The sequence below is a fragment of the Leptonotus elevatus genome, chromosome 19 (genome assembly GCF_054856555.1).
Source record: "Leptonotus elevatus isolate MCC_2025b chromosome 19, RoL_Lele_1.0, whole genome shotgun sequence".
Lineage (NCBI taxonomy): Eukaryota > Metazoa > Chordata > Actinopteri > Syngnathiformes > Syngnathidae > Leptonotus > Leptonotus elevatus.
Genome location: NC_141257.1, coordinates 4,531,966 through 4,559,411, shown reverse-complemented (window position 1 = coordinate 4,559,411; position 27,446 = coordinate 4,531,966). Strand labels below are relative to the sequence as shown.

At 43.2% G+C, this 27,446-nt stretch overlaps 3 protein-coding genes across 7 annotated transcripts in view; all 3 read left to right on the top strand.

Moving 5' to 3' along the window:
• Positions 1-5,024, top strand: part of LOC147157604 (triple functional domain protein) — a 54,272-nt gene extending 49,248 nt beyond the window's left edge. For 3 of the 5 annotated variants that reach the window (XM_086062034.1, XM_086062032.1, XM_086062035.1), the window contains 9 exons: positions 501-748; positions 879-1,014; positions 1,089-1,116; positions 1,192-1,354; positions 1,685-1,806; positions 1,892-1,970; positions 2,113-2,313; positions 2,402-2,540; positions 3,104-5,024. In XM_086062034.1, the coding sequence (XP_085918160.1) occupies positions 501-748; positions 879-1,014; positions 1,089-1,116; positions 1,192-1,354; positions 1,685-1,806; positions 1,892-1,970; positions 2,113-2,313; positions 2,402-2,540; positions 3,104-3,658 (1,671 nt within the window). In that variant the 3' untranslated portion in view covers positions 3,659-5,024. The remainder of the gene's footprint in view (positions 1-500; positions 749-878; positions 1,015-1,088; positions 1,117-1,191; positions 1,355-1,684; positions 1,807-1,891; positions 1,971-2,112; positions 2,314-2,401; positions 2,541-3,103) is intronic. The other 2 variants (XM_086062036.1, XM_086062033.1) reach the window with 1 other exon arrangement.
• A 956-nt stretch (positions 5,025-5,980) lies between these two features.
• rpl14 (ribosomal protein L14) lies at positions 5,981-8,189 on the top strand. Its single transcript, XM_086062776.1, has 6 exons — positions 5,981-6,093; positions 6,999-7,100; positions 7,180-7,274; positions 7,382-7,481; positions 7,683-7,736; positions 8,066-8,189. The coding sequence occupies exons 1-6, from the start codon at positions 6,091-6,093 to the stop codon at positions 8,141-8,143; spliced, it is 432 nt and encodes a 143-aa protein (XP_085918902.1). The 5' UTR covers positions 5,981-6,090; the 3' UTR covers positions 8,144-8,189.
• Positions 8,190-9,789: 1,600 nt separating this feature from the next.
• On the top strand, positions 9,790-26,673 carry snrka (SNF related kinase a). The gene is made up of 8 exons (XM_086063247.1): positions 9,790-10,085; positions 14,174-14,477; positions 14,564-14,782; positions 15,724-15,970; positions 19,972-20,113; positions 20,934-21,146; positions 21,315-21,449; positions 22,875-26,673. Exons 2-8 carry the CDS (start codon positions 14,355-14,357, stop codon positions 24,133-24,135), a joined length of 2,340 nt encoding a protein of 779 aa, XP_085919373.1. The 5' UTR covers positions 9,790-10,085; positions 14,174-14,354; the 3' UTR covers positions 24,136-26,673.
• Positions 26,674-27,446: the final 773 nt, after the last annotated feature.

Sequence of the window (27,446 nt, the reverse complement as noted above, 5' to 3'; positions counted from 1 at the left end):
TAGGCTAACTGCAAACGGATCCTCACTGAAGCTAACTGACTCTCATCTTTGCCTGGAGCTGCAGAATCAAAGAAAAGCCTTCCCTTTCCCACCTTTCTTGTACACTTTGCTCTTTAACTCTTCAATTGATCAAATGTTCCTGTCTTCTAATTCATAATGTGCTAAGCTCAGCATTGTTTAAACAGTGGTACCTTGACTTCCTGGTTATTCCGTGACCAAACTAGTCACTCATTTTAGTCACATAGCACCATCATTTCATTAGGTGTTTTTAAATGAAGAAAAATATCACCAAATTTGATCAAACGTACCGTTCATTCAGTAAATGGCTCAAAGTTGAATAATGGAAAAATAAAAAGTGATGGCTTCTAACTAAAAAAATAAATAACTTGCCAATGTACCACACTATTTGTCAATGGCCTTTCCTGATATCAAATGATGCACTTTTAACGACAGAAAATGAATATGTCAAACTTAAGCACCTTTTTTCTTCCCGTTGACAGAGTGAAAGCAGCAGCAGCAGTAGCGTATCCACCATGTTGGTGACCCAGGACTACATGGCGGTGAAGGAGGATGAGGTCAGCGTCAGTCAAGGCGAGGTGGTCCAGATTTTGGCCAGCAACCAGCAAAACATGTTCCTGGTGTTCCGAGCGGCAACCGAGCAGGGCCCCGCCGCCGAAGGCTGGATCCCCGGATTCGTCCTTGGTCACACCTCAGCCATTGCACCCGATTGCCCCGAGGCATCAATTAAGTAAGTTGTAATGTATTGATAATGAGGACATATAGAGTCAATATTGTCACATCAGGACACGTTGAAAGCTATCAGTGAAAACGCAACTGATAAAGATGTGAACGTGTGTTTGAAACATTTTCTTTCCCAGCAGGAAGTCTTCTTCCTGGCATACAACCTTGCGCATCCGAAAGAAATCGGAGAAAAAGGAGAAAGAGACAAAGAAAGACATCAAGTTGGAAAATGGTTACAGGAAGTCCAGAGATGGCAGCAAAGTTTCTGTAAAGGTGAGTTCATGTCAGGAAACTCTTCAGCTTCTCTCACAGCATCCTCTGACATGCTCTTCTTTTGTCATTTCCAGCTTCTAAATCCAAACTACATCTATGATGGTAAGTGTCTCTCGCTGCAGCCAGCGGCCATATTGAATGAATGTTCCCCAAAACCTTTTGCTCCACCGCTTCCAGTTCCACCAGAGTTCCTTGTGCCCCTGAGTGACGTCACGTGCGACAATAGCGAGAGCGTCACCCTGAGGTGTAAGGTGTGCGGTCGACCCCGCGCCACCGTCACCTGGAGGGGACCCAACCAGAGCAACCTCACCAACAACGGCCGTTTCAGCATCACTTACAGGTGCCATAGCAGATTATGCCGACTATGGAGGACCAACAATGCCAAAATAAGTCAAAGTGAAAATAAAAACGGATATTAAAAATATCATTCAAAAATCAAATTACTAAAAATAAAAACAACATATCTATACATAAATAAATAAAGTAAAAATAAATACAAAAATAAATAAAGATAAAAATAAATATTCAGTTATTTTTTAACATTAATATACATCTATATTTATTTTCACTTTTATTTATTTATTTTAGCTATTTATTATTTTATTTTCATGTACCGCAAGTCCACTAGATTGTGCAAAATTGGTGGCTTACTTGAACGCGTTTGTTTCAGTGACACCGGCGACGCAACACTGCGGATCGTCGGCGTGGCGTCGGACGATGACGGCGTGTACACGTGCATCGCCGCCAACGAGCTGGGCAGCGCCACGTCGACGGCAAGCCTCAGAGTGCTCGGTGAGTTCAAGGCGCAGCAGCGACCACGCGTGTTCCACTGTTGCCACGTGACGCCGTTTTTAAACTGCGCGTGCGTGTTTGTCAGCTGTGTCCACTGACGGCTTGCGAGTGAGCTGGAAAGACAACTTTGACTCGCACTACATCGAGGTGGTTGAACTGGGAAGGTAACAAGCAATCCTTGCACGCACACACACACTCACCGGACGCTTCATTAGGTACACCTAGTGCAGTACATAGTCCTTAAGCTGAATATTGAAGATAATGAATAAAAGGATGTGAGACTGACCTCATTTTATTGTCCACCAGGGGGCGCTTCTCAGTTGTCAAGCGTTGTGACCACCGGGCCACCAAACGCCCGGTGGCCGTCAAGCAGGTGAACAAGAAGCTGATGAGGCGGGACTGCGTCACGCAGGAAGTCAACCTGCTCCACAGGCTCCAACATCCCAACATCGTCAACCTGGTGGACACGTACGAAACCCCCAGCAGCTACGCCTTGGTCCTGGAGATGTGAGACGAAACACACGCGTGAATTATGACGACAGAATGAACCCGTCAATGAGTGTGTGAGTGTTTGTTTGTTTGTTTTATTGGTCAGGGCCGACCAAGGCCGTCTGCTGGACTACATCATCAGCTGGGGCAATCTGACTGAGGAGAAGGTGGCCTGCTACCTCCGAGACCTTTTGGATGCTTTACACTACTTGCACAACAGCAGAATAGCTCACCTGGACGTCAAAGTAAGATTGAGATCTCATTTGGCGTCAACGTGGCAGCACTTCAAAATAATGTTTTCTACCCACAGGTTTCCTTTTCAATTTACAAATGCATACCGGTACTACTAGTGACATAAAATTCTACTAGTTAGCAGAAATGGTTGTCAAAGCCATTCCTAATCTCTGATTTTAAAATGTTATTATTTTTTCCAAACCTAAACACAGAACAAAACAAAAAGAACGATGTACTTCAATTCATGGTGTGAGTTTGTGGAACAATCTGGATTGTAAAAACAAATCATCGCATTCTATCAGTTTTTTTTTTGTAAGTATAAAAGCACAATTACTAAATATATATATATATTTGTAATATTCATTAATACGTCAGGGGCAAACATCACAAGTTTTACTTATTTCTGTCTCCTTTTATGAAATAAAGTGAAATAAAAAAAATAGAATTGTTTTATTTATTTAATTAGTTTCAGTTAACTATAATATCCTTGACTCGTCGGTGCACCGACTGTCACCTGTATATCAATGTTTAATTGCTTAAGAGGGCGTTCCATAAGCGTCCGGTGTGTTTTCAGCCTGAGAACTTGCTGGTGGTCCACGGTTCCAGCGGCCAGCCGTCAGTCAAACTGACCGACCTGGGCGACGCCGTGCAGCTCGGCGGCGCCCCCTACGTGCACCCGCTGCTGGGCAGCCCCGAATTTGCGTCCCCGGAGCTGGTGCTGGGCGAGCCGGTGTCGCTGACGTCGGACGTGTGGAGCGTGGGCGTGGTGGCGTACGTGCTGCTGAGCGGCGCCTCGCCCTTCCTGGACGAGAGCGCCGAGGAGACGTGTCTCAACATCTGCCGTCTGGACTTCAGCTTCCCCAAGGATTACTTCCACGGCGTCAGCCAGGCGGCGCGCGACTTCGTCCGGTTGCTCCTGAGGACCGACCCCGCCGGGAGGCCGCCGTCGGGGCTGTGCCTGCAGGAGGCGTGGCTGCGGGCGGCCGACGACAACCACGCGTCGACCGAGTGCTGCCTGGACACCTCGCGCCTCGTCTCCTTCATAGACCGCAGGAAGCATCAGACGGACGCGCGGCCCATCGGAGGAGTGCGCGGCTTCATCCAGAGTCGCCTGCAGAATCGGGTCTGAAGTCTGAGCAAGCATCGGGAATGTTTGCTGTGCCAAAAAGAAGCGCTGAGCTCATCCTTCTTCACAAAAAAAAAAAAGATTCACTCAAAAGTCCTTCATGAGTTCATGGATGCCCTCATCTACTGCTGCTTGCTGCTTTACACTCACATTTTGTAGGTAAACCAACAAAAAAACGAGAAAAAAAAAGAATAATTCAAGAAAAATTATATAGTACTGTATAAGTAATTTATTTTCCTTAGCAAAGGTTCAAAGGCGACTAGCAGAAAGCTTTTCCATAGAAAGTGACGCCATCTTGTGCATTTTTGTTCACTCCAACAAACTTTGCTACATTTCTAGAAAGGACACACGCGCACGGACTCCATTTTGAGGACCGTTGTCGGTGAGACGTTCAAATATGCTGTCCAGCGAGACATCCAACAACATAAGACACTGTCAATGGAACAAAAGTTGTGTTTAAGCCTTACCTTGTCGATACATTACTCACAAACAGTTTGGGATGTCGGGCTTTCCAGTCAATTTCCAGAATGAACCGAAAGTACGTCTCTGTGTGATTTTTAGGTTCATCCCAAACTTTTTGCAAGTAACGTTTGACGCCATCGCCTGAGGAAAACAAAAAGTGCAAATGCACTCATCATACGTTCTGTTAATCATGTGCAATGTTGCAGCTTTAACGTTTTATGCAACTATTTATGAAGACATCCGTCGTTATGTTTAATAATAAGATTAATGAGTGTAGAACGAAGGTATGTAATTGGTACTGCGAGAACTGCTGGTAGTTGCGTGTCATCAGCTACAATCTTTCGGTTTGATTGTTCTTTTTTGTACTGTCTGTCATGTGTAGTATTGGTACACCAAAGTTGTTGGAATTAAACTTCTCTTTTTTCTTTTTTTCTTTTTTACTACAAGTTTTATTTTGTAGTGTTTCACACCGTTGGCTATGTGAAATGATTGTTTACATGAGTCAAGAAGCGATGTTTAAAAAATAAAATAAAAAATAAAATAGAACAAAATGCAGAAGTGAAGTTGAATTTGAGGAGCTGTTTTGTAAATCATTTTGTTCAACTTGTTAGTGTACAGAAACTTTTTTTTGTTTGTTTCGTCAAATTCAGCAAGCTCAAAAAGTCCTTCTGTGTAACATTTTATTTATTTTTTGACAAGGTGTGCAAACTTGAACTGGATACCTCAGTTTAGGGTTGTTTTTTTGGGTTACCTGTCCACATTTCACTCGTTTCATAAAGTACATGTTTGCTATTTGTTTTTATTTTGTACTTTTGCATGTATATTTCTTTGTACAGATCATATTTTCCTTGTAAATATTCTCATTTTGCCATCAGTTATTTGAAGATTAAACATAATGGACACATGATGAGCCCTGTTTAAGATTGTTTTTGTTTATCATAAACAAGTCATTACCCCCCCCCCCCCTCCTTTTTTTTTTTTAAAGTACCGTAAAAATCCTGTGAATATCACACCAGTGTATAATACACTTCCAAACCACCCTTTAAAAGCATTTCCTCTGTACTTGTGTATAATACCGACCCCCCAATTTACTGGTATTTATTATCAGAGTGAATAATATGAATGAATAAAGACTCAAAACATACCAATAAAGTGTAATGGTTTTTAGCTCTGGGTTAAAAAAAGTATGAAGTTTTTCCATACGGTTAAGCTATTATTATTATTATTATTATTATCATTAGATTGGAATTGACATCACAAGTCAAAATGGTGTCAACTCGGTGAAAGGAACTGCTCCAATCATTGAAAAACATTGGATTGGATCGTTGCAAATTTGATCTGTATTGTGGGGATTATTTTGATTTCGAAATGTGATCAAATATCGTTTGGCTACTATAACAATCTGCCTGGTTTGTATGCTAGTCACGGGCAAAAGTGGCGAAAATATCCACAGGAATACCCGGATGTTCCGATCTGTAATCTAAAATTATTACACACGTTTAAATATAGTCTGACATTACTATGTGGACAGTACAATGGCATGCTTCCCGACTGTAATGGAAAAAGCAACTTCGCGTGTAAATCTCTATATAGAAAAAAATACTGGAGGAACTGCACAAATTATACAGCGAGAGTTGTACACAGTTACTGTGGTTGAGTTTCCTGTCAAAGTAATAGTGATGCTGCCATCTTGTGTTCTATCTGTGTAGGTGCATGACAATAATACGAAAACATTTATGTAATTAATATAAGACACGCCTGTCAAAATCGAAAGAAATCCATCCAACTTGACTTCAGGATGTCTACAGCAGAACGTAAATTAAAAGTGCAGCAATTACCAAACATGAGCGTCTAAAACACATTTTAAGCAACGAGTTTATTCTTTACGCATTGCGCGTGCGCACAACCTCAACGGAAGTGTCGACTGCTTCCCCCGGAAACTGTGTCGTTCTTTCTGCTTACGGGCTGCCATCATGGTAGGTTCGCTGTAACCGAGTTAGCATTTTCATTACGACGTTTTTTTCTTAAATGTGCGGTTCCCTTACTACAACAATGGTTGTTTGTGAACTGGAAAACACTCGTACATGTTTCATAGAATTGTCTAACGCTATTGTATACGTTTATTTGACATAATAGTTGTCGGTAAAATGTCGGCTATCAAGCGCGGTACAACGTGGCCCAGACTGTAGACGGGGCCGAAGGCACGCTTGCTAAGCTAACGGGTTTCAATTCAAAAGTAGCAACTAAAACCAACACCACCATATACCATATCATAATAACGCGCTTTTGTAGTAAATTGCACAATCGCGTTATATGTGTGTCATTCATACCGCGTTTTGGGTGTCGTCGTTCGACAATTGCTAAAAGCGAGTCAGCGATTTGCTGTACTTCGTTATGAAGGGTTGCTGAAAGTGGAAACTTTTAATGATACCTTTACACACATTGTTAAATGTATTTTATGTGAATTCATATTAAAATGTCCAGTCGCCCCCCACAACGATCAGTGCTACTGCACAATTGCCACTGACTGGTCATACTTGCTACGTTATTTACATTTTGGCCAATTTTGATCTTGAATTATTTTGCCCGAAAAATATTTACTCTTATTTTATTACGTGGCTCGTTGCTAGCTTTCTTAAACATGGAATACAAAATATTACTGACTAGACAAATCTGCCATTTATCCTCTTAATCCTTTCAACAAACTAAAATGTCGTACGAACTAAAATGTCGTAAAACAGACTGTTCCTCTTTATTAAAAAAAAAAACCAGTTTATTATCTAGTTTATTATGATCTAGTTTCTTGATTTAATTCAATGTAATAATTATATACTTCGGACCGTTGTATTTGCATTTATAATTTGATGTGTACTTTTATCAGGTGTTCAAGCGCTTCGTCGAGATTGGCCGCGTCGCCTACATCGGTTTCGGGCCTTACGCCGGCAAACTGGTGGCCATTGTTGATGTCATCGACCAAAATAGGGTGAGTGCTCTATGGAAAATTTTTGTGAGTCTTATTTTTATCACTTCAAAAAATTCTGATTGGTTTGTCACATTTGCAGGCTCTTATTGATGGTCCGTGCACAGGTGTGAAGAGGCAGGCTATGCCCTTTAAGTGCATGCAGCTCACAGACTACGTCATCAAAGTACCTCACAGGTGAGAGCAGGTTGTGCGTGTGCGCGTTTTACGTTTTGCCTCATGAACGAACACTTGAAAATGCATCAATGACTTCACGTTGTGTGTTTCTGTTTGCTGGCTCGTAGTGCTCGTCAGAAGTTTGTGAGGAGAGCCTGGGAAAAGGCCGGGGTCAATGAGAAGTGGGCACAGAGCAGCTGGGCCAAGAAGATCGATGCAAGAGAGAAGGTCAATTGTTTGTCAAATATTATTTAAATGGATTTGTCTGGGAGTCATAATCTATTGAGATTTCTGACCAGGCATTAAGAACCTAAAAAGGGACTAAATTAATGAGGTGTTAATGTGATGTTTTGATATGTTGTTTTATCTAAATCCGAAGCTCCTGCGTCGCTGCATATAATTGGACTTATTTATTTTTTTCTTTTGCAGAGGGCCAAAATGTCCGACTTTGACCGCTACAAGGTGATGAGAGCCAAGAGGATGGTACGTGATCCTGAAAGAATGTCAACTTTTGTCAATCTCGCAAAAACACACGTGAAACCTCCCTAATGCATGTATGATCATGTGGTACGGTGCAATGAAACCAAGGTTGAACGTTTTGGCTAGAATCGCAAAAAGTTTTGATTGACGACTGCTGAGCTTTCGTATTTTGGGCCTGTTTTTCTGCTGCTAGAACTTGGGCTTTAGACAAAGTGGAAGAAATTATGATCACCTTTTTTTGGGGGGTGAAATTCATTGTAATTGGGGGGGGGGGTTAACCTGCAACAGGGGTTAAAGTATGTATTTGTAATTCCAAACTTTTTTGTGTGCAGAGGAACAAGATCATCAAGCACGAGGTGAAGAAGCTCCAGAAACAGGCGATAACAAAGAAGTCAAAGAAGTCCAAATAATTGTTTTGTTCCCCTCAAAATAAACATTCAGATTGTTTCTACACCATTGTCTGTCTCGTTCGAAGTCTTTTCATATGGATGTAAAAACGTTGGCGGTTTACTTTACACTGCTTGAATGCCTCGATTTGACATCAAATAATAGCAGTTCTCAGTAGGCTATATATAATATGCACAGTAAATCCCCAACATAATTGAAGTTGAGCTTTTGGAGATTCACTTATGTGCCAATTTTAAAAGCTTCATTTTTTTTAATAAAGTAGTGCTTTGCCAACATCTATCCAACACTATTTGCAGCAAGGCTCGGATCGTAGCAAGGAAACACCGTACCTGTAGGGTAAGATATATTGTGCAAATCCCAGTGATTTGGTTCAGCTGTCTAAATATAGTGTGCTATTCATTTTTCATTGGCTGTCGTAGTGAGGCAAATCAATTTGAATATATACACATTTTATAAACGGACGGAAATGTCAAGTAAATTATATTGTGTGTTAGCAGTAGCCCTTTCTCGATCGTTAGTGCTGTGCATTTTTGCTTCATGTTATATGTGGGTTTTTTTTTTGGGGGGGGGGGGTAAAGTTAAAATTACTGGTGGATTTGGCAGGAAAAAGGGGGAGGAGGGCGACATTACACAACAAAATAGCAAATGCTACTTTTTGCCACTGGAGGGCAGTGTGTACATTGCAAAGTCAAAAGCTGCGGCTCGAAGAAAGACAAACGTCTCGGATCAGGTTTAAACGCGGGTTTCTCACACTTAACAAAGGTGTTCGGGCTGTCTTGTGTGTAAATCTTTTTAAATTAAATGTCGCGCTCCCCGCAGTCCAAACTAGTGACTGGCCATAATCCCGTTGAGCGATCGCTCATCGGCCAAACAGGTCCTACTTTAACCCGTACAATTTACAAGAGTATCCTGCCATTACATAACCGGCTAGAACATTGTCCATGTATCCCGCCACTTGTACCACCGCCGCGCTTTAAACGGCGAATTAACATATACAGTCTTGGGCAGTTAGCTTCTTATTACACATCGGCTAAATAATCAGCCGTTGTGCTTTTTTTTAAATCATACAGTTCCACGAAACCAATCGTCCTTTTATTATATATAATGAGGAGCAAACTGTGAATATATGTTTTTCTTGTTGCATTATCAAACGAGCTCGTGGTCGGTAAATATTCCGTGTATGAACGTAATTGTGACGTCAGAGATGGTCGATGCGCAGTGACAAAGTTGAGGCTGTGCAGAAAGCGCACAACCGGAAACTGGCAAATATGTTTAAAAAAACAACCACAAAACGAATCGCTGAAGTTTGAATTACAGTACCAAACTACAATTTTTTTTAAAAATGAGCTAACGAAATTTGGTATGGTGGTGGGTTGGGGTGTGTGGGTACATTAGTTTGTAGTTCGTATGGAAATGTTTAAAATGTGTTTTATTCATCCACCCCCCCCCCCCCCTTTCGCTTTTAGGGTTTCGTAATGAACCAAAGCGTTATACAAGTTACTCTGGTAGGATTATTACCTATACTTTGAAATAGCAATTTATAAAACATCATAAACAGTAGGGCCGACTGATCGAAGAGCCGTTAACAATAAAGCACCTTTTATTTTGATAACCACAAGCCATTCTCGCTTCCTGTTTTAACGCTAACCACATCCGCCGCTTGACACAACCCAACGAGCTGACTAGAGCGAGCTAGAGTGCCGTCTGCGAGAGAGAGAGAGAGACGTTTAACATTTGTTCGGTGGCTGTTTGAGTTACAAACGCCGTGTGGTTCAACCTTAATCGGTTCCGAGCATCACCCAGAAGTTGGCGGGTCGAATCGTCGTCGAAAGCCGCAATTCCAGCGACTGGAGCCTCGCGCGGCCTTGCCGTGGTTAAAGGGAGCCCGAAGAGTACGAGTAGTGACTGGCTGGGCTGACTGGCTGCTTCCGTCTCCTCTCCGTGGTAAGTGGCGATGTGCATGCAAGGCGACGGCTGGTTCCGTGGGCCCGGGGTTGATCACTTGTGTCAAGTTAGCTAGGTTCGGCTGGATTCTACAGCGGGATTTTCCCTCTGCGTCGACCAGATGCCAGGGGAGGGTAAAAAAATTGTGGGGTTTTGTTGTTGTTGTCAATTCGCACTAGCTTCCATTCGATGGAGGCTGGGGGGACCCATATGGCCATTAACACCACAGCAGTGAAAATCTAACAATGGTTTGTTGACACTGTTGCTATTATGGGACCCGTTGGAGTAAGCTATTTCATTATGAATGGCATTTTTTTTTTAAAGACTCATCTTATTAACAAAAACTAAGGCAGGCATGATGGATTAGTGGATTAAAAAGCCAAATCATCCGTCTAGCCATCCATTTTTATAGACAATATAAAATAGGGTTTGGTAGTAGACTTATATTTTACTGACCAGGTAGAAAGCATAATAATATATTTATTTTCTTTTTTTTTTAATTACATGTTAGCAACACGGCGGACCACTGGTTAGCACATTAGCCTCATTGTTGAGGTTTAAAGTTCAAATGTGAGACCTAGCATTCCTGTGTGGATCAGTTGTAGGCTTTCGCACCAAGTTTAATGAACAGACGAAAGTGGTTTGGTTAGCTCATCTGCCTTCACTGCTCTGAAGTTTTGGGTTCCAAATTTTTGCCAGGTGAGATCGGCACCAGCTCGCCAGCAATCCCAAAGAAATGCAGAAACAACGTAAGATAGCGATTTGTATTTGCGTTGCTGCAGTACGCATGGAGAAGTGACGCTCTGTGCAATAATGGAAATCGAGCCGAGTAGGTTTTGCATGAAATATTAATGTGATTCTCGTGTTTGTCGCCACTCCCGTAAACTGTATTATCGCCGCGTCTTGTCAAAATATCAACGTGGGCTGCACAAAAAAAACGGGTCGTAAAGTCTCTTTGAGTTGTGTGCTCGTTAAAACCAGATTTGACGGCCCGACTCGAGGTTTGGGAAACCCTCTTGGCAACCATAAATAACGTGGTGCTCCTTAAGTATCCCATTCATTTGTGTTTTTTTAGTGCCTCGTTGGGGGGAAAAAAAGTGTAATGGTGGGACAGTAATCAAAAGTAATGCTATTATTTTACTCCCTTTTGCCTTCAAGTTCAACCCCACTTTTTTTTCTTTTCTTTTTTATCTTACAGCTTCTATTATGTAAGTCACTCCATTGAATCGTTTGTTATCTTCTGTCACAGTTTGATATATTAGCGCCTGTCAAAGTACTTGCCTCGAGTCCTTGACACGCTACATGTGAATGTGTACTGTACACACGCACGCCCTGTAAAAGTCAAACACACTTTGCCCGCTTATGCAACAGACAGAACCCTGATGTGAATTTTCAAGATGCAACGTCAAATACTTAATGGGCGTTAAGCGCTCACACACACTTGCGCCTCGTTAGGTAACAAGGAGAGATTACTCTAACCACATGGCTTACACTGACCCACACGTAACATGCCATGTGTGGTGCTTCACCCAAAAAGGCGGGTCACAGCATTAGGGACACCTGTACAAGCCGATCATAGCCAAAAAAAAAAGAGATGTATCAAGTCTGGAAGCCCCATGAGAAATAATTTAATGAAAGCGCTACCTTAGTTGACAAGTGTAATTTTTTTTTTCCATGACCAAGCTCGCGTATCGTCATTTTTCCTCATTAAGATGAATCAAAATGACAGTAATCCGTTCCAGCCCCCACAATCGATGAAGAAACCGCGGCAGACGCGAGCGGAATCAGTTGCTCATCGTTTGCGCTTTTTTTGTCATTACTGTATGTTTTTATAAAGTACAATATCATAGAGTTCTATTTTCATGCTAAAAGATGAATGGGATTTCGGTTAAAAGGGGGACGTCAACTCAAAAATGTGCAGCCCACTAGTCTAACTCGTTTGCTCCCCAAAACGTTCAGTTTTAAATATTGCCATGGTCCCAAAAACATATGTATGCGTTTTTTTTCCTGTTTGTTTTTGCTAGAGCATACAGAAGGCTTTGATGCAGCCTCCAACACGAAGAGGTGTCTTAAAGCAATGGTAGTTATTACAAAAAAACAGCCAGCAGATGGCAGCAAAGTATAAGAGATCAGCCAGGGCCATTTTGCAACAAGCTCTTTTCCCCCAGTGTTTTCAACAGGTTTGTGAATAATGATGAACCTTAGCTATGCTCTAATGCTAATGGCTACAAAACGGAAATAGATACAATTATATTTCTTCTCCCTGATGAAAGAAGAGACTCTCATCTTTCTTTTGGTAGCTTCCATGTTTTTATAGCAATAGAACACAATATTCTGTGGGCCTTGCAAAATGAGTCAAAATCCAGTAAAACAGCCGGGGGCGAAGGGGGTTGCTTCAGTGAAAATGGCTGTGAGTTGATGAGTTAATATTATTGCGTTGTTGGAATATGAGTTAAGCAGCAAAATCCACCCCTGTTTTTATCCATTTCAGGGGGCGGCCATTTTGCCAATTGTTGTCCACTGAAAATGACATCACAGTTGCTCAGGTCTCAGGTAATAACCTTGCGAACGTCACATGACCAAACTAAGAAAACGGGTGAGCCGTGATTGGTCGATAGCTGAGCCCTGAGCAACAGGTCATTTGTCATTTGACAGCAAGTGACAAAATGGCCGCCCCCGGAGATGGATAAAAACGGGTTTTTAGATTTTAGATTTTGCTCCACCAACGCAATATTAATCAGAAAATAGTGTTCACGTAGCCCTAATTTCATCACACACAGCGACGTTTCTAATATTTATTTGCCCAGACTGCTGCAGGCGTGCGTTATTTCCTGTCTTGCATTATGCATCGTGTCCCGTATAAAGGTGTGCTCCCTGGCAACAGCTCTGATTGTTAATATGAATTGAGGTGAGTGTGGGCACACCTAGGTGTGGATGGCCTGGGCCCGGCACGCAGGTCGGCTCGTGGAAGTCAGGAATGTCAGGCCCCTCCTCCCCGCCTCCGGGCGTCGTTGCGCCATCAGGCTGACGAAGGAGCAAGTATGGCAGGAACGGCGTGTCTCGCGCATCGGGAGTGTGGCGCCTTTTGATGTGATTGAGGTTTACCGGAATGCACATCGGCTTTCGTGTTTCCGTGGAGTTGACCTCGTTATTGGAATTTTATTGTTCTGCTGAACAGCTTTTATGGTACGCAGTGTCATAAACAACTGGAGGATGCCCGTATGTCTGGATCCGTATGCACATGTTGATTTAATAGAAACCACAAATCTATTTTTAACCAATTGCGGCCTGAAGCACCTGGGAAAACATGCCTCTAAAACCTATGGGTGACTTTTGACTCCCCGCCAATCTGCGTCAACCATAAACGCTGTAAAAAAATTCCAGGACATGCTTTGAAGCCCACGTCACCCTGCCGTGCATATTCGGATGCATTTCATTGAGTAAGAGACCAAGAATTTGGTCAAAACACAACAAAATGACATATTCGTTCTTCCGGCTTTAACGGAAGAAGCGCGGTCACGCGCTCCCGGCCTTGATGGGGTTAAATGCGTCTTCTGTCTTGTGACCGCCGCGAGCAATGTATCTTGACTGGAAAATGTGACTTGAGTGTCTCCCCTGATATTGTCCAATCTTTCCCACAGTGTCTGCGCAATAATAATAATAATAATGAAGGCTACACACACACAAGGACATATGAAGTTAATTTAAGGCTGTCAATGCAATATCCAATATTATTGAACAAAGAACTTGTGATAATAGCAACAGCCACTTGGCATGTTCCAAAAAAAATAAATAAAAAATAACAAGAACGTTCAGTGGATTTTTTTTTGTCCCACATGCTGCTGCTTATTCTAAAAATAAAATTTACTGTGGCAGTGGCATGCAGCATAACACTAGGAATTGTACAGAGCCACAAGTGTGAAAGGATTACTCATGCACAAGACACATCTGAGATGTGGGTTGCTTTTTCTTTAAATACATTTAATATAAATTGCATGTCTTCCTCACATTTAGGGTTCAAAACTCCATCCTTTCTATCTTTTTATTCCATTTTTGTGATTAATACACAATTTCATTTTGCCCAACAGAGCATGCCAAGATGCGACTAAAGTGAAGCGCGCCGCCTCTTATCTTGCCGTGACACACCTCAGCCGACGGTCGCGCCTCATGTAAGAGAAGATGGACGCCTGACGGAGGGACCAGAGGGCGACACAAGACTGCTCCCCCCCCCCTTCCCCACCATTCCCGCCAGCATCCCGCCCCGAGGCCATGGCGGGCCTCAAACGTCACCACGACGGGAAGATCGCCGGGCTCTACGATTTGGACAAGACGCTGGGCCGCGGGCACTTCGCCGTGGTCAAACTTGCCCGGCATGTCTTCACTGGAGAAAAGGTCTGCTTGTACACTACAACGCCCAAGAATTTATATTTATTTCTTTATTTTCGCGGTCCTTCCGACTGACCCCCTGACTCCCCCAGGTGGCGGTGAAGGTGATCGACAAGACCAAGCTGGACCAGGTGGCTCGGGGCCACCTTTTCCAGGAGGTGCGATGCATGAAGCTGGTGCAGCACCCCAACGTCGTGCGCCTGTACGAGGTCATCGACACGGCCACGAAGCTCTACCTCATCCTGGAGCTGGGGGACGGCGGGGACATGTTTGACTGCATCATGAAGCACGAAGGAGGCCTCAGTGAGGAAGTGAGTTGGATTGCGGCTCGCGCGGGCTGGATTTTGACACGAAAAACGATTTAATCAATTTCCGCGATACTTTGTGAAGCAATGACGCAAGAGGTCCTTTTTTTTGCCGTTACCAATTCTCGTGTCAGTTAATTATATGTCAGTGACGAAATACCCTGTGGATCAAGAACAATACTCCACTTTACACACCCAATTTCTTGTTCACGAAAACAATGGCCCAGTGTCATGCAAGTGAGCGACCGTAAACTCTGCCCTATACGCTGCTGGGCCAAAGGTGAGTTTGGCTTTCGTTTCCATGACGACCAGGTGCAAAATGGCATTATGACTATGACGCAGAGTGAGTAAAAAAATATATATATTTTTTTAAAGACCATAAAGACAATGAAAGCATTTTCACTCGTGCAAGCAGCACTTCATACTGTTTGTAGGCACAACAATGGTCTAATTGAAAGGGGAAGTCAACCCCCCCCCCCCCCCCCACAAAAAAAACTTGACAATAATATGTTGCATGTGACCTCACTAGTTTAAACATGACATTCTGATTAAGCAGCAAAATCCAGCCCATCTCAGGGGGCGGCCATTTTGCCTTTTGAGCACAGATGACATCACAGTTGCTCGGGTCTTGGGCCACCAATCACAGCTCAGCTTCAGAAAACAGGTGAGCTCTGATTGGTCGTTGCCTGAGCCCTGGGCAGCATTGATGTCATCTTCAGTCAGACAGCAAGCGGCAAAATGGCCGCCCCCTGAGATGGATGAAAATGGCTGGATTTTGCTTTATAACTCATATTCCACAAATGTAATATGAATCAGAATGTCATGTTTAGAATAGTGAGGTCACATACAACATATTATTGTCATTTCCACTTCAACATAGTTTTTAGCTGGGCCTTTGCAGAGGTCCGTTTGAACGACGTGCTCACGTGTTACGTCTCCCCCTCCAGGTGTCCAAGTGTTACTTCGCCCAGATCGTGCACGCCATCTCCTACTGCCACCGGCTGCACGTGGTGCACCGGGACCTAAAGCCCGAGAATGTGGTGTTCTTCGAGAAGCAGGGCGTGGTCAAGCTGACCGACTTCGGCTTCAGCAACAGGTTTCAGCCGGGGAAGAAGCTCAACACCTCATGCGGCTCGCTGGCATACTCCGCCCCCGAGATCCTGCTTGGGGACGAATACGACGCTCCCGCTGTTGGTGAGTTGGAATCAAATACAGTGAAGCTTTTTATTTATTCATTAAAACTCGTCTGTATTGTGGCTTGCGTGCATACTGTAAAAATCCATAGGAAACGATTGCTTGAACATGGATAGACACGCCCACAATTTAGTGTCTATCAAACCAAGCTGCCTTGACCAAGACAGTGTTGCCCATTTTTCAATGACATTGGTCAGTGTACCTTATAATTTGGTGGTATGGAACATTACTCAATGGTAATCCAGTGGAACCTCTAAAGTTGAATGCAATATGTTGTTCTTATTAGAAATCAACATTTCCCATTAGAACGAATGTAAAATCCATTGATTCGTTCCAGGGTCATCGTAAAAACCTTTTAACAGGCAATGTTTAAAGTACTTTTAAGTAGATTTTAACATGAATTCATATTTATAGAGATGTCTTACAAGTGTGAAGAATAAATAACCACTGTGTAATAAAATGATTAAAATAACACAGTGGACTTGTTGTCTGCCACACAGTTCTAAGACACAGGAGTTACCTTCCACTGTGTCCCCTGTTAATTATATGATCAAGTATCAATATTTTAATTTGAGATTTAATTTTAGAGCGCGAAGATGTCTGAGGTACGGATGTTTCGGTATCAATTTGCTCGTAAATATCTGAGGCCACGTAAAGGTTTATTTTGACCTATACAGTTGTTGATATCCATCCTACGACTTGGGCTTTCTTTGAAAATCCGAAACCAGACACTGGAGCATCCGTGTTGATAACAGATCAAAATATGATGTACAAGCATAAAAATAGTATTTATATAGCAGAGGATTGAGGAAGGAAATGCCTTTTTGCTCCATCAAAATGGAGAAGCATTTTCATTAATTTTTTTCCGTTGTGTGGATTAGTGGCGCTATTTTCTGCTCTGCGCCGCTCTTGTATTGTGCCAAGCAGATGAGCGTGCTCCAAATCTCCAGAGCAAAATAACGACATCCTGTTGTTGGACAATATCAGCTGGACGTGAGGTCACATGACCCATTGTGTTGGCTGCCTTTTGTTTTGAGCGCTTGTGCCTGCGTCTGCGCATTTTGTCATTAAGTGGGGGGGATGCGGTTTTAGTCGCAGGGAACATTGACATAATAATTAGAACCACCCGAACCGAAACTCGTGTGCTCGGTCGGGGGCTTCAAGGTAACCGGGCTGCCGTGTGTAGCCACAAGCCCACTTTATAAAAGAGATAACAAGACTTTCAGTTAGTTGGCCTTATTTGGAGTTTCCAGATTGAAAATAGAGCGACTGATTGTTTCTTGCTAATCAATTAAGTGCGACTTTATCATTGCTTGTACACAAATAGTCCAGTCTCTGGAGTTCCTTCCAGAGACGGGATTCATAACTGACCTAAAAAAGGGCCCACCTCTTCTCCTTCCTGATGTTATGCGGCGTGTCAGCTCCCTCCGTTTTTTTTTTTTATTAACATCCTCCAAATGTCGAGTTAAATATAGACTTCTTTTTTCCACCCCACCAAGCACAAGCTGCACAAACACAAAGAAAACAAACATGCCTAATAACCAGTTTATTAATGCACATGCAGAATTCAGGAAATAGCTGTGCAATAATGTGCATTCGGTACAATTGAACGCGGTTCTATAAAGATAATAATATGTACTGTATTTCGTCTTGTTGTGCGACACGAGCGCGGGTCAAAGTATTTGTTTTGTACACTGTAGTCGTCCTGCCGTTGTGTTGTCAGCCATCTGGTTTTGTAAATAAAGTTACTGAGGAAGGAAGTTGAACGCACCGCTGACGCAAGTAATGAGGGAGACGGTCCGCGGTTGCTAGGAGACACGTCGGCAGGAGGTAAGGTGGCGGCGGCGACTGCAGCAGCTTGAGACGCCCCAGAGCACAAAAACACACTTACTGGATTCTTATAGAGAGGAAGTGGATCCCCCCAGTGATTAATTACTATATTGTATTTTTTTATTCTGATAGCTGGCATGTCAAATTGAGCTTTTTTTTGGTGTGTTTGTTTTTAAGGTACTTTTTACACATGTTGATTGTAAAAAAAAAAATTGTGTGTTTTTATAACATTTTATTCGATGTAAATATATATATTTTTAAGCTAATATTTGAATTTTTTTTCCCTTTTCTTTTATATAAGAGTTATTTTAAACTGAAAGCAGACTGAATGAAATCTTTTTCAGCACGAGTCTTTTCAATTCCTTGGGATGTCCGCACGCTCGTTTAGATCTTGGCTAACCGAGCGCGGCGTGAATACGTTGCAGCAAAAGATGCTCAGTGACGAAGATGCGTGTAAACATATAGAAAGAGGACCTTGAAATAGCACACCTTTTATGTCGGCGTACATCAATATTTTATACCAACAAAAGAAATGACTTTAAGCCGCCGGGAATTGTCCGCCGACTCAGCAGCTTTTAGCTCATCGTGGAACAACCAGATGTTGTTGGAATAGAGCTAACATGGAATAAATGGTAAATTCTAGTGATACTCTGGGCTCCCCCTATAGTTAAGTTGCATCTAACTTTTCTGTAAAATATATATATATATATATATATTTTATTTTTACATTTTTTACTTCTTTACGTTTATGGGATGAAAGTGAATGCAGACATCCCAAAAATTGAATTAAAAACAACAACGATATGCTCTTTCCATATTGCAGATAAAAAAAAAATTGTGGTTGGTCTGGAACAATTTCTTGCAAAAAAAAAAAAAAAGAAGTGGGTTTTACAAGTTAGCCTCATCGCCATATTGTGGCTTCCTGCCGATTTTTAGATTCCCCCACAAGTGCCTCTCCAAATCACAGACAGCAAGCCACGGCAGGAAGAAGTGTGTCAGAAGGACCACTGAGTTGGCGAAAGCCTCGCAGCAAACCAAAGTTGCCCCCCCCCCCTCCCCCGCCCCTCAAAGTGGCGAAGAGAAGTGTAGCATGAAATTAGCACTCGTATGACGCTGTGCCGAGATGCGCACGTTAACCCAGTTTCGGGGAAATTTCATGCATGCATGTCAGGGAAGGCAGCGAGTGCTCCAGGGCTTCGAGAGCCTTGTCCTCAGTCAGACAGATGCGCATATTTATGACCGCCGCTCTGGATGAATATGGTTCACGCTTCATTTGAACCGAGGGGGACGCGATGTTTGTTTGTTTTTTTTAAAAAAAAATTTGTTTTTGTATCTAGGTCAGTAAGCAGAAAGGGCACAGAAACCACGTTTCAATCAAAGAGTCGTTGAGCTCATTTACGGTTAACAGTCTGACGCCATGACACGTTCCATTCAGATCGTCACCTACGTTTTTTGTGGATTTGATCTCGTCGCCTGCGCTACCGCTCCAAAAAACGTGTCATGAAATTGAATTGTGTAGGTGTGTGAGTAATCTTGGTACAGCTCCAGCTGCTGTGTATGCTGACGGACTAACAGCAGAAAGTGACAATGAATTTTTATGCTGATTCCCTTTTTGCTTGGCATCTATGAAAATCACTTCAGTCGTTTGCTTGAACCTGTTAGAAGGAGGAGTTTGCTGTTTTAAAAACCCAGAGCAAGATTTGAACGTGGCCTCACTTCACTTCTGTTTGCTAAACTCCCAACGCCTATTTTTGGCCATTCGCTCGCAGTCTATTTATATCCTCAGTCACAGTTTGCAGGTTTTCCTGTACACCTTGGCCCACCCTTCTTTCACGAGAATTGATTTTGTAGATGTTTGGACGTTTGTGCAAACAAACAATACAATACTCGCCTAAACTGGTTTGCTTGGGGGGGGGGGGGGGGGGAGGTAACAATAGAGGACATCTTGCGTTTTGTTTTGTGTTCTGTCTGATAAATGTGTTTTTTCTATTTTCACACACTCCAATGGCAGGGTGCCAAAAAGTTAGCCATGTCGGTGCTTTTCACAACTTCGGTCAACAGGCCAAGCAACAAAAACGCCTCCCAAATCGATACTGCTCGATGAGAAAGAGAAAAAAAAAAGTCGCGTTTATGTCCGCACTTTTAACGCCTCGCTGTCACCTCCCCTGCAGATATCTGGAGTCTGGGTGTGATTCTCTTCATGCTGGTGTGCGGCCAGCCGCCTTTCCAAGAGGCCAACGACAGCGAGACGCTCACCATGATCATGGACTGCAAATACACGGTGCCCCCGCACATCTCCGGAGCTTGCCGAGAGTGAGTCGCTGGCACACACACACACGCGCACACACGCGCTCACACGCAGATGGACGAGTCCGCTCGGCAGGCGCTACATATTTCATATCCGCCGATGTGTGAAGACGACAGCGGAGGCTGCTCCTCCTCCTCCTCCTGCTCGCGCTCGCTTTAACGCTGCCTTTTTGACAGTTTGAATTGCTCTGGATTTGTCTTTATTGCATGCAACACTATATACGGTAGCTTGAAGGCATATTGTTATTAATTAGCATGCATACAGCCTTATTAAACCCCCTGATTCACACACACTCGTGCATGATTTTGTGTGCAATTTATGGTAATGGTTTAGCATAATGACACACATAAGACTGGTTATAATATTAGCTTTCTAAGTTGCTAGTAGTTTTTAATACTAATATCTAAATTATAATTATTTTTAGTTTTATAATATTAATGAATTATGTTTATGTATTAGTCATTTATAGTCAAACATTATTGCAAAAATGTTAATAGTATCACCAATTATGATCAATTTATTTTGTGGTTGATTTAATTATCTAATTTACGTTTAAGTATTCTTAGTTATTGTAATTTTTCATATTTATTAATTTTTTTGTCTTTACGTAGAAAAAATACATGGTAAAAGCCTTATTGTATTATTAGCATTATCGAGCGAGAGCCGTATACATTTAGCATTTTTGGTCTTGACCTAATTCCACAATTCATTAGTGCTCTGCTCATGAACCGTAAAAAAAAAAAAAAAAGTGTTCTTCATTGTGTGTACGCGATTCCGAGCAAGGACTTTTGGGGGGAGGTTAATACCGATGTCCACTCTTTTCAGTCTTATTGGCCACATGCTGCAGCGGGACCCCAAGAAGCGAGCGACTCTGGAGGAGATCGAGAAGCACGCGTGGCTCCAAGGCGTCGACCCGTCGCCGGCCACCAAGCTATCCACGCCGCTGGTGTCCCACCGCAGCTTGCTGGAAGAAGAGCACGGTTCCATCATCCAGCGCATGGTGCTGGGGGGCATTGCGGACCGAGACGCCATAACCGAGTACGTGCCGTAGTTTCCTCCTCTGAAATTTCAGGATGAACCTAAAAAGCCTACTGTAAATCTTTGTGAGAATTATTTTTGAGTAATGCCAATGAAATGTCATGTTACATTTGCATCCCCTGTGACTTGTAAAGTGGAGATAACGGAGCGTCTCTCTCGCTTGCCCAGGGCTCTGGAGTCGAACCAGTACAACCACATCACGGCAACGTACTACCTGCTGGCCGAGAGGATGCTGAGGGAGCGGCAAGAGAAGGAGCAGCATAGTCAGACACGGTCGCCCAGCCCAAGCAAGGCACAGTTCAGGTACAAAAAATGGAACCCCAAAATAACCCAGAGAAAAGTGTTCAGCATTAACGTACTCGTCGCAGAAGAGCACATCCGAGTCATAAACACGCCCTCCTTGAGTCAGGGCGGCCTTTTGTGGCGCTGTCTACTCTTAATCTGCAACAGATGAACTCGACAGCACAGGGACAGATGGCCATCTTAAAAACACACACACACACACACACACACACACACACACACACACACACACACACACACACACACACACACACACACACACACACACACACACACCTAACCAATAACACTCTGAATATAAAACCACACCAGAGAATAACATGTAATAATGTTTAGTTATGCGGGAGTTCCAAGTGATTTTTCTTTTAGCTTTTAACACTGTTTTGATAACAGGAAAGATAAAAAAAAATTTTTTTAAAGGAGAACTAACAAAACACAAATGAAAATGGTCATTTATGGCAAGCAATTAAAAACATACAAGAGAATAAAATGCAAAAATATGCAGTTACAAGGCTGTATTAAATGATGTTTTAGGGAGCTTTGTTAGCAGCGAAGAGGTTAACAAAAAAACGACAACAATTTAATAATATAACGAAGAGCCAACCACATGCTCTCTCCAAAATACAAATTAAAGGCCCTTTTATGTGAAGCAGTTAAAAAAAAAAACAAGACAATAAAATGTAATGTTATTATGTTGTGAGGCTGTTTTAAGTGATCTTTTAGGAAGCTACGGTATTAGCACTGTTTTGTTAGCAGTGAAGAGCCGGTGCTAAAGTACCGTTTAGTTTTAAAACAACAACAGCATAATGACTATAAAACACAAGTGGAAAATGTTCTTTATGACAAGCAGTTAACAAAACACAAGGGAGTATAATGTAATTTATGTCAAGTTATGAGGCTGTTCAAGTCACAGGAATTGAGCTTCTCGCACTACTTTGCTAGCAGTGAAGAGGCTAATGCTAAAATTCCATCCAATTTAAAATTGAGACCCAACAAAATGCCGACGACGAAGCACAAATCTCAACAACAAAAATCTCCTTGATGGCGAGCAGCTAACAACAAATGCATATAATGTAATAATATTTTGTTATAAGGCTATTCATGAGGTTAACGCTACAATACAGTTTAGTTTTATAATGGGAAATAACATGATGGCTATAAAACACAAATGATCAATCTTTTTTTGTAGCAAACCATTAACAATGCTAGAGACGTAAATTATATGAACGGTTATGAGGTGGTTCACATTAGTGAACTTTTAGCACTGTTATGTCAGCAGTGAAAAGGCTACTAAATGCAATTTTGTTTTATAGTACAGAAAAATATCCCTAATGTTGGGCAGCAGCGTTTGAATTAGGTAAAGAATGTTTGGGTTGATACTTCCATTTCTAATTTTAATTCTGTCTGCATGTTAACCCCCTACAGGCAGTCTTGGCCCACCCGAGTGGATGTGCACCAGGATGTCAGCGACGGCTTGGGGGGCCCGGCGATGTCGCACCCCGGGGGGCCGCAGTCCCCCGCCCGCAGCGCAGAAAGCCTCCACAAAGGCCCCCGGCCCAAAACGGCTCTGCTGGACCTCAGTCAGAGGCACGACAACCAGCAGTCAGCCGGTAAGAACCAGGACAAGGGACTCCGGCCTCTCTCCAAGCCCCACTCCAACCCCCTCAGACTGGGCTCTCTGACGTCAGGGGGTCCTTGTAAAAGTCGCAGTATCAGCCTTTTCTGCGTTGAGGAGGACGAGGAAGAAGATGGCGAGGACAGTTGTTCCCCTTCTGCTCCGCCCGCTCAAGTGGTGCTGCGCTCCAAAGCCTCGTCGTCCCTGGCCTCGTCCCGCAATCGGCTGAAGTCCCGCTTGAGCGCGCCGGTTCTCCACCAGATCCACGAGGACGAGCAAGGGGAGGACGAGGCGGACGAGGAAGAGGAGGCGGAGTTAAAAGGGCTCGGCCCCGCCAAGCCCAGCCTCAGCCTCAGCCTCAATCTGAACTCCAGAGCAGCGTCGCCTCCATCGCCGAAAAGCGCCGGCTCGTCGGCAGCGGTGGCGCCCATCGCCACCCAGACGCCCACCTCGGAGACGAGCGACGACAACACGGAGAGTCGGCAGCCGTCGGACGCGGCCATCGACGGGGTTACGGAGGACGGTGAGAGAAGGCCGTCGGCCCAGGACAGCCCCTCCCACTGTACTAGCCCCGGCTCGGTTTTGGGCCAAGGCAAGAGCTCGGCCAAAGCTTCCAGCGGCCTGGTGGAAAGCCTCAAGCTGATGAGCTTATGCTTCAGCTCGCAGTTCCACACCCTGACAGGCGGCGCCGGCGGGGGGCCGCCCGGCAACGGCCCGCCCGGCATCGGCGGGGACCCTCAGGAACGCCCCGTGTGGCGAATGTGCGTGGGCGGCTCCACCGGCAGCCTGGACAAGGTCTCGCTTCTGGGGGGGCCGTCGCCCCGGGGGAACCCGTACCAGCAGCCGCCCCCTTTGGGGGACGCGCTGGTAGACCCCCTGCTGGAGGGGTCTTGCTCGGGGACCCTGATGCTGGGGGAGCTGGACCTGGCCCGCGAGACCCACAGGAACATGAAGAACCGCGCCCTGCAGATGCCTCTGAGCGAGAAGACTCTGTCGGTCAACATCCACCGCAGTCCTAAAGAGGGTCTGCTGTGCACCCCCACCCCTCACAGCTGCTGCCAGGTCATCTAGAGGGCGGAGGAAAATGGGGGGGGGCACAGCAGACACGCCCTCCTACACTCCTACACTCATCGTCTTTTCATCCAGGCATCACTCTGCTACGACAAGCTGTTTGAGCATTTATTCCATATCCTTGATTGCCGCCTTAAGGTCCATGTACTAGTACACTCTGTCCTCACTAGTAAGACAATTAAGCGCACTAGTCGAACGACTGTCCTACTGCTAATGTTTTTGTTTATTATATTACTATGGCCACTTTTGTCGTACTTGTATGACCTTAAACTGGTTATCTAAGATGTCCATGTACTAGTATGCACTTTGTCCTCACTAAAATGACAATTCAGCGCACTAGGGTGACTGTCTTTTACTGGTAATGTGTTTTGTTCCACTGCTAGTGCAACTTTTAGACTACTAGTGAACTATGGTGATGCACTAGTAGCACTACTAGGCTCTACTAGTAGGCATGTGTCATACACTAGTAGTAGCCTCTTGGACCCAACTAGTAGCACCAGAATGCTGTAGTAGTTTTGCTGCACTAGTAGCATTTAGTCTTACGAGTATACAGGAAAAACATTATTTTTTTTCTTTTTTTATCCAGGTAAGGCAGTTGAGAGCATATCATTTGCAATGCTAACCTGGCAAATTATTTATTTACTAGTAGACAGTCACTCTACTAATGCGTTCTCGTTCTACATGGAAAATATGTCAAATAAATGCTCAAATGGCTCTATGGAAAGCCACTTGAGCAATTATCCAATATCTTGATATCCAGCTATGATTCACTAGTAGAAAACAGATGTCACTAGTATCATGTCGTTGTGCTACTAGTACGCCATAGTTGCCCTACATTGTGCAGAAATATACAGTAATGGAAAACAGTTGTGACTCAACATTAAAACTACTAGTGTGCTGAATTGTCTTACTAGTAGGGACAAAGAGTGCTAGTGTGGACTTTGAGTTGGATCTCAAGGATTTCATAGAATTGGTGTCAAACGGCTTTCCATACACCCTCACACTTGCCAATTGTGTTTGGCGGATCACCCGGGAGGCGGTCCAAATGCTGACCTTACACATTTAGAGACGCTGTGGCCTGAAAAAGAAAAAGAAAAGAAAAAAGGCATTAAGTGCGCTCATGTTATGCACAAGGTTTGCACACACTCAGTCATGTAATATACGTAAACACACACAAACACTGACTCCGCTTGCTATTCAAAGGAACATCCGAGCAGTTTTCATCTCGTTACATTTTGTTGCACTGTGCTGTTTTTATTTACTTCTTTTTAAATTATTTTTTAAAACATATGTGTTTCTTGTTGATTTTTTTTTTCTTCTTTTTTTTAATATGACGACTGAAAGCGTGCTTTCATGAAAACGGGGACAAATGAAACGAGTCAAGTCAGATGGTGGCGCGCAGTATTTTGTAGTCCATCGCTTTTATTTTTCTATCTGGAGTGTCCACTCTGCTAAGAAGAAGAAAAGGAAGAAGAAAAAAAAAAACACGCTCGCCAACGTGCAGTGTGCAGCAAACTTCTAGTGTACATTTGTGAATAAGACTCCGAGGCACTTCATCTAGTGTTGACGTTTCGCCGTAGAAAGCACCATTACTCCTCTCTTCCTGCTGGATTATTTAAACACCCACAACTTGAAAAGAGACTCAGACTGGAAGAAAAAAAAAAAAGACGTTACACACCTGTACGTACTTACACCAAAATGGCAGCTCTTTATCTTTTCATTCAAAAGGGAATTAATTGAGTGGAAGTGAACCTGCGCGCATCCAGATGTTTTACCGGAGTCATGGTAGCCGCTGTTGTAGCGTCATTCCAAAAGCAACCATAATGGGGACGGGAAGAAATTGGGGGGGGGGGGGGGGGTTCTCTTCCTATAGCTCATGACAACAGTGCCTCCCTGACCCACATCAAGCATCGCTGTGTATAATTGGATGTGTGACTCACCCCTGGTGGAATATTTATCTTGACAGTGCATGTGTTCTTGCTGTAGCAACCTACAATCCACCTGTTGTGTGTATATGTATATATAATATATATGTATATATATATATCCACATATATATATATATACATATAAATCAGTACTTCTCAAGTAGTGGGGTGGGGGGGGGGTGCAATGCCAGATGCCCCCCTCCCATACTAGAACACATCTATTACAGTTGGTAACATTTATTATTTTTGTTAATTTTCAAGTTAATTGATGCACTTGAAAAAAAAAATCTATTTTAATAGTTATTCATTATCAATACTATTTATAGATATAGAGATTTGGGTGGGCTCAAAATGTTTACTTTTTCCTTGGGGGTCATAACAGAAAATATTTAAGAAGAACTGATATGCATATGTATACACATACACACTGCTGTACTACCTGAGGGACAGACAGACAGACAGACGAACGAACGGTCACTTTATACTGTAGCCACACAGCAATACCAGCGACTGCAAAATGTACAACAATAATGGATGTGCCATACGTCTTGAGCATATTGTACTGTATGTATATGATAGAGATATATTAGAATAAACTGATGTGAATGAACGGTGTTATGTGACGTTTTTTTTTTTATCCATTCATTTGTTGTATGTGCCCCCCGCTAGTCTAAATACAGCATTCTGATGAATATTGCATTTGTGGAATAAGAGTTAAGCAGCAAAATCAACTTGTTTTTAGCCTTCTCAAGGGGCGGCCATTTTGCCATTTGCTGTGGACTGAAAATGACCGTCACATCATCGGCAGGTAACAACCAATCAGCTCAGCTTCAGAAATGTTGGGGTTAACTTCCCCTGTAATTGTGTGATATTAGCATTAACAGTACTAATTTGATTTGACTTGGAAAAAGTGTCTCACTGTATATTAAATCAACATTGTAATGTTTATGGTTTTCATTTATTGACAAATGTTTTAAGTAAAAAAAAAAAAAGTTATTTGAAATATGTTGCTTAATTGTGCAGTGTTAATGCTTTTCATCATTTTCTAGAATGAATGAATGGAAAAAGTTAAAGCTAAAATTCTCCCGCTTTGTTTTTCTTGAACGTTTTTATTTAACACAATATTTTGTTTTGTTTTTCAAACACACTTCCCTCCCCCGTTCACAAATAAGTGCGCGAGTTGTAGTCTAATCTGTGCAACATCTGGCCTAGTATTCCACAAAGAGATGGGGATCAGACTATCGGATCAGTCGCTCGAGGATGTGCCCGCACACATTGCGCGTCATGACGCAACGACACACAAAACACGCGGCGGCCCGTGTAATCCGCACAGCATCAACTCGCGCACACACAAGGTCACCGCGTGATTAAAAAAAAAAATTA

Bases quoted from the DNA above. Each gene is read 5' to 3' on its own strand.
- rpl14 (XM_086062776.1), top strand. The intron at 7,101-7,179 runs GTGAGTGCTCTA...TCACATTTGCAG, and splicing joins ATGTCATCGACCAAAATAGG to GCTCTTATTGATGGTCCGTG. The intron at 7,482-7,682 runs GTCAATTGTTTG...TTTCTTTTGCAG, and splicing joins AGATCGATGCAAGAGAGAAG to AGGGCCAAAATGTCCGACTT.
- snrka (XM_086063247.1), top strand. From the start codon at position 14,355: ATGGCGGGCCTCAAACGTCACCACGACGGGAAGATCGCCGGGCTCTAC. The intron at 21,147-21,314 runs GTACGTGCCGTA...TCGCTTGCCCAG, and splicing joins GACCGAGACGCCATAACCGA to GGCTCTGGAGTCGAACCAGT. The intron at 21,450-22,874 runs GTACAAAAAATG...AACCCCCTACAG, and splicing joins CCAAGCAAGGCACAGTTCAG to GCAGTCTTGGCCCACCCGAG.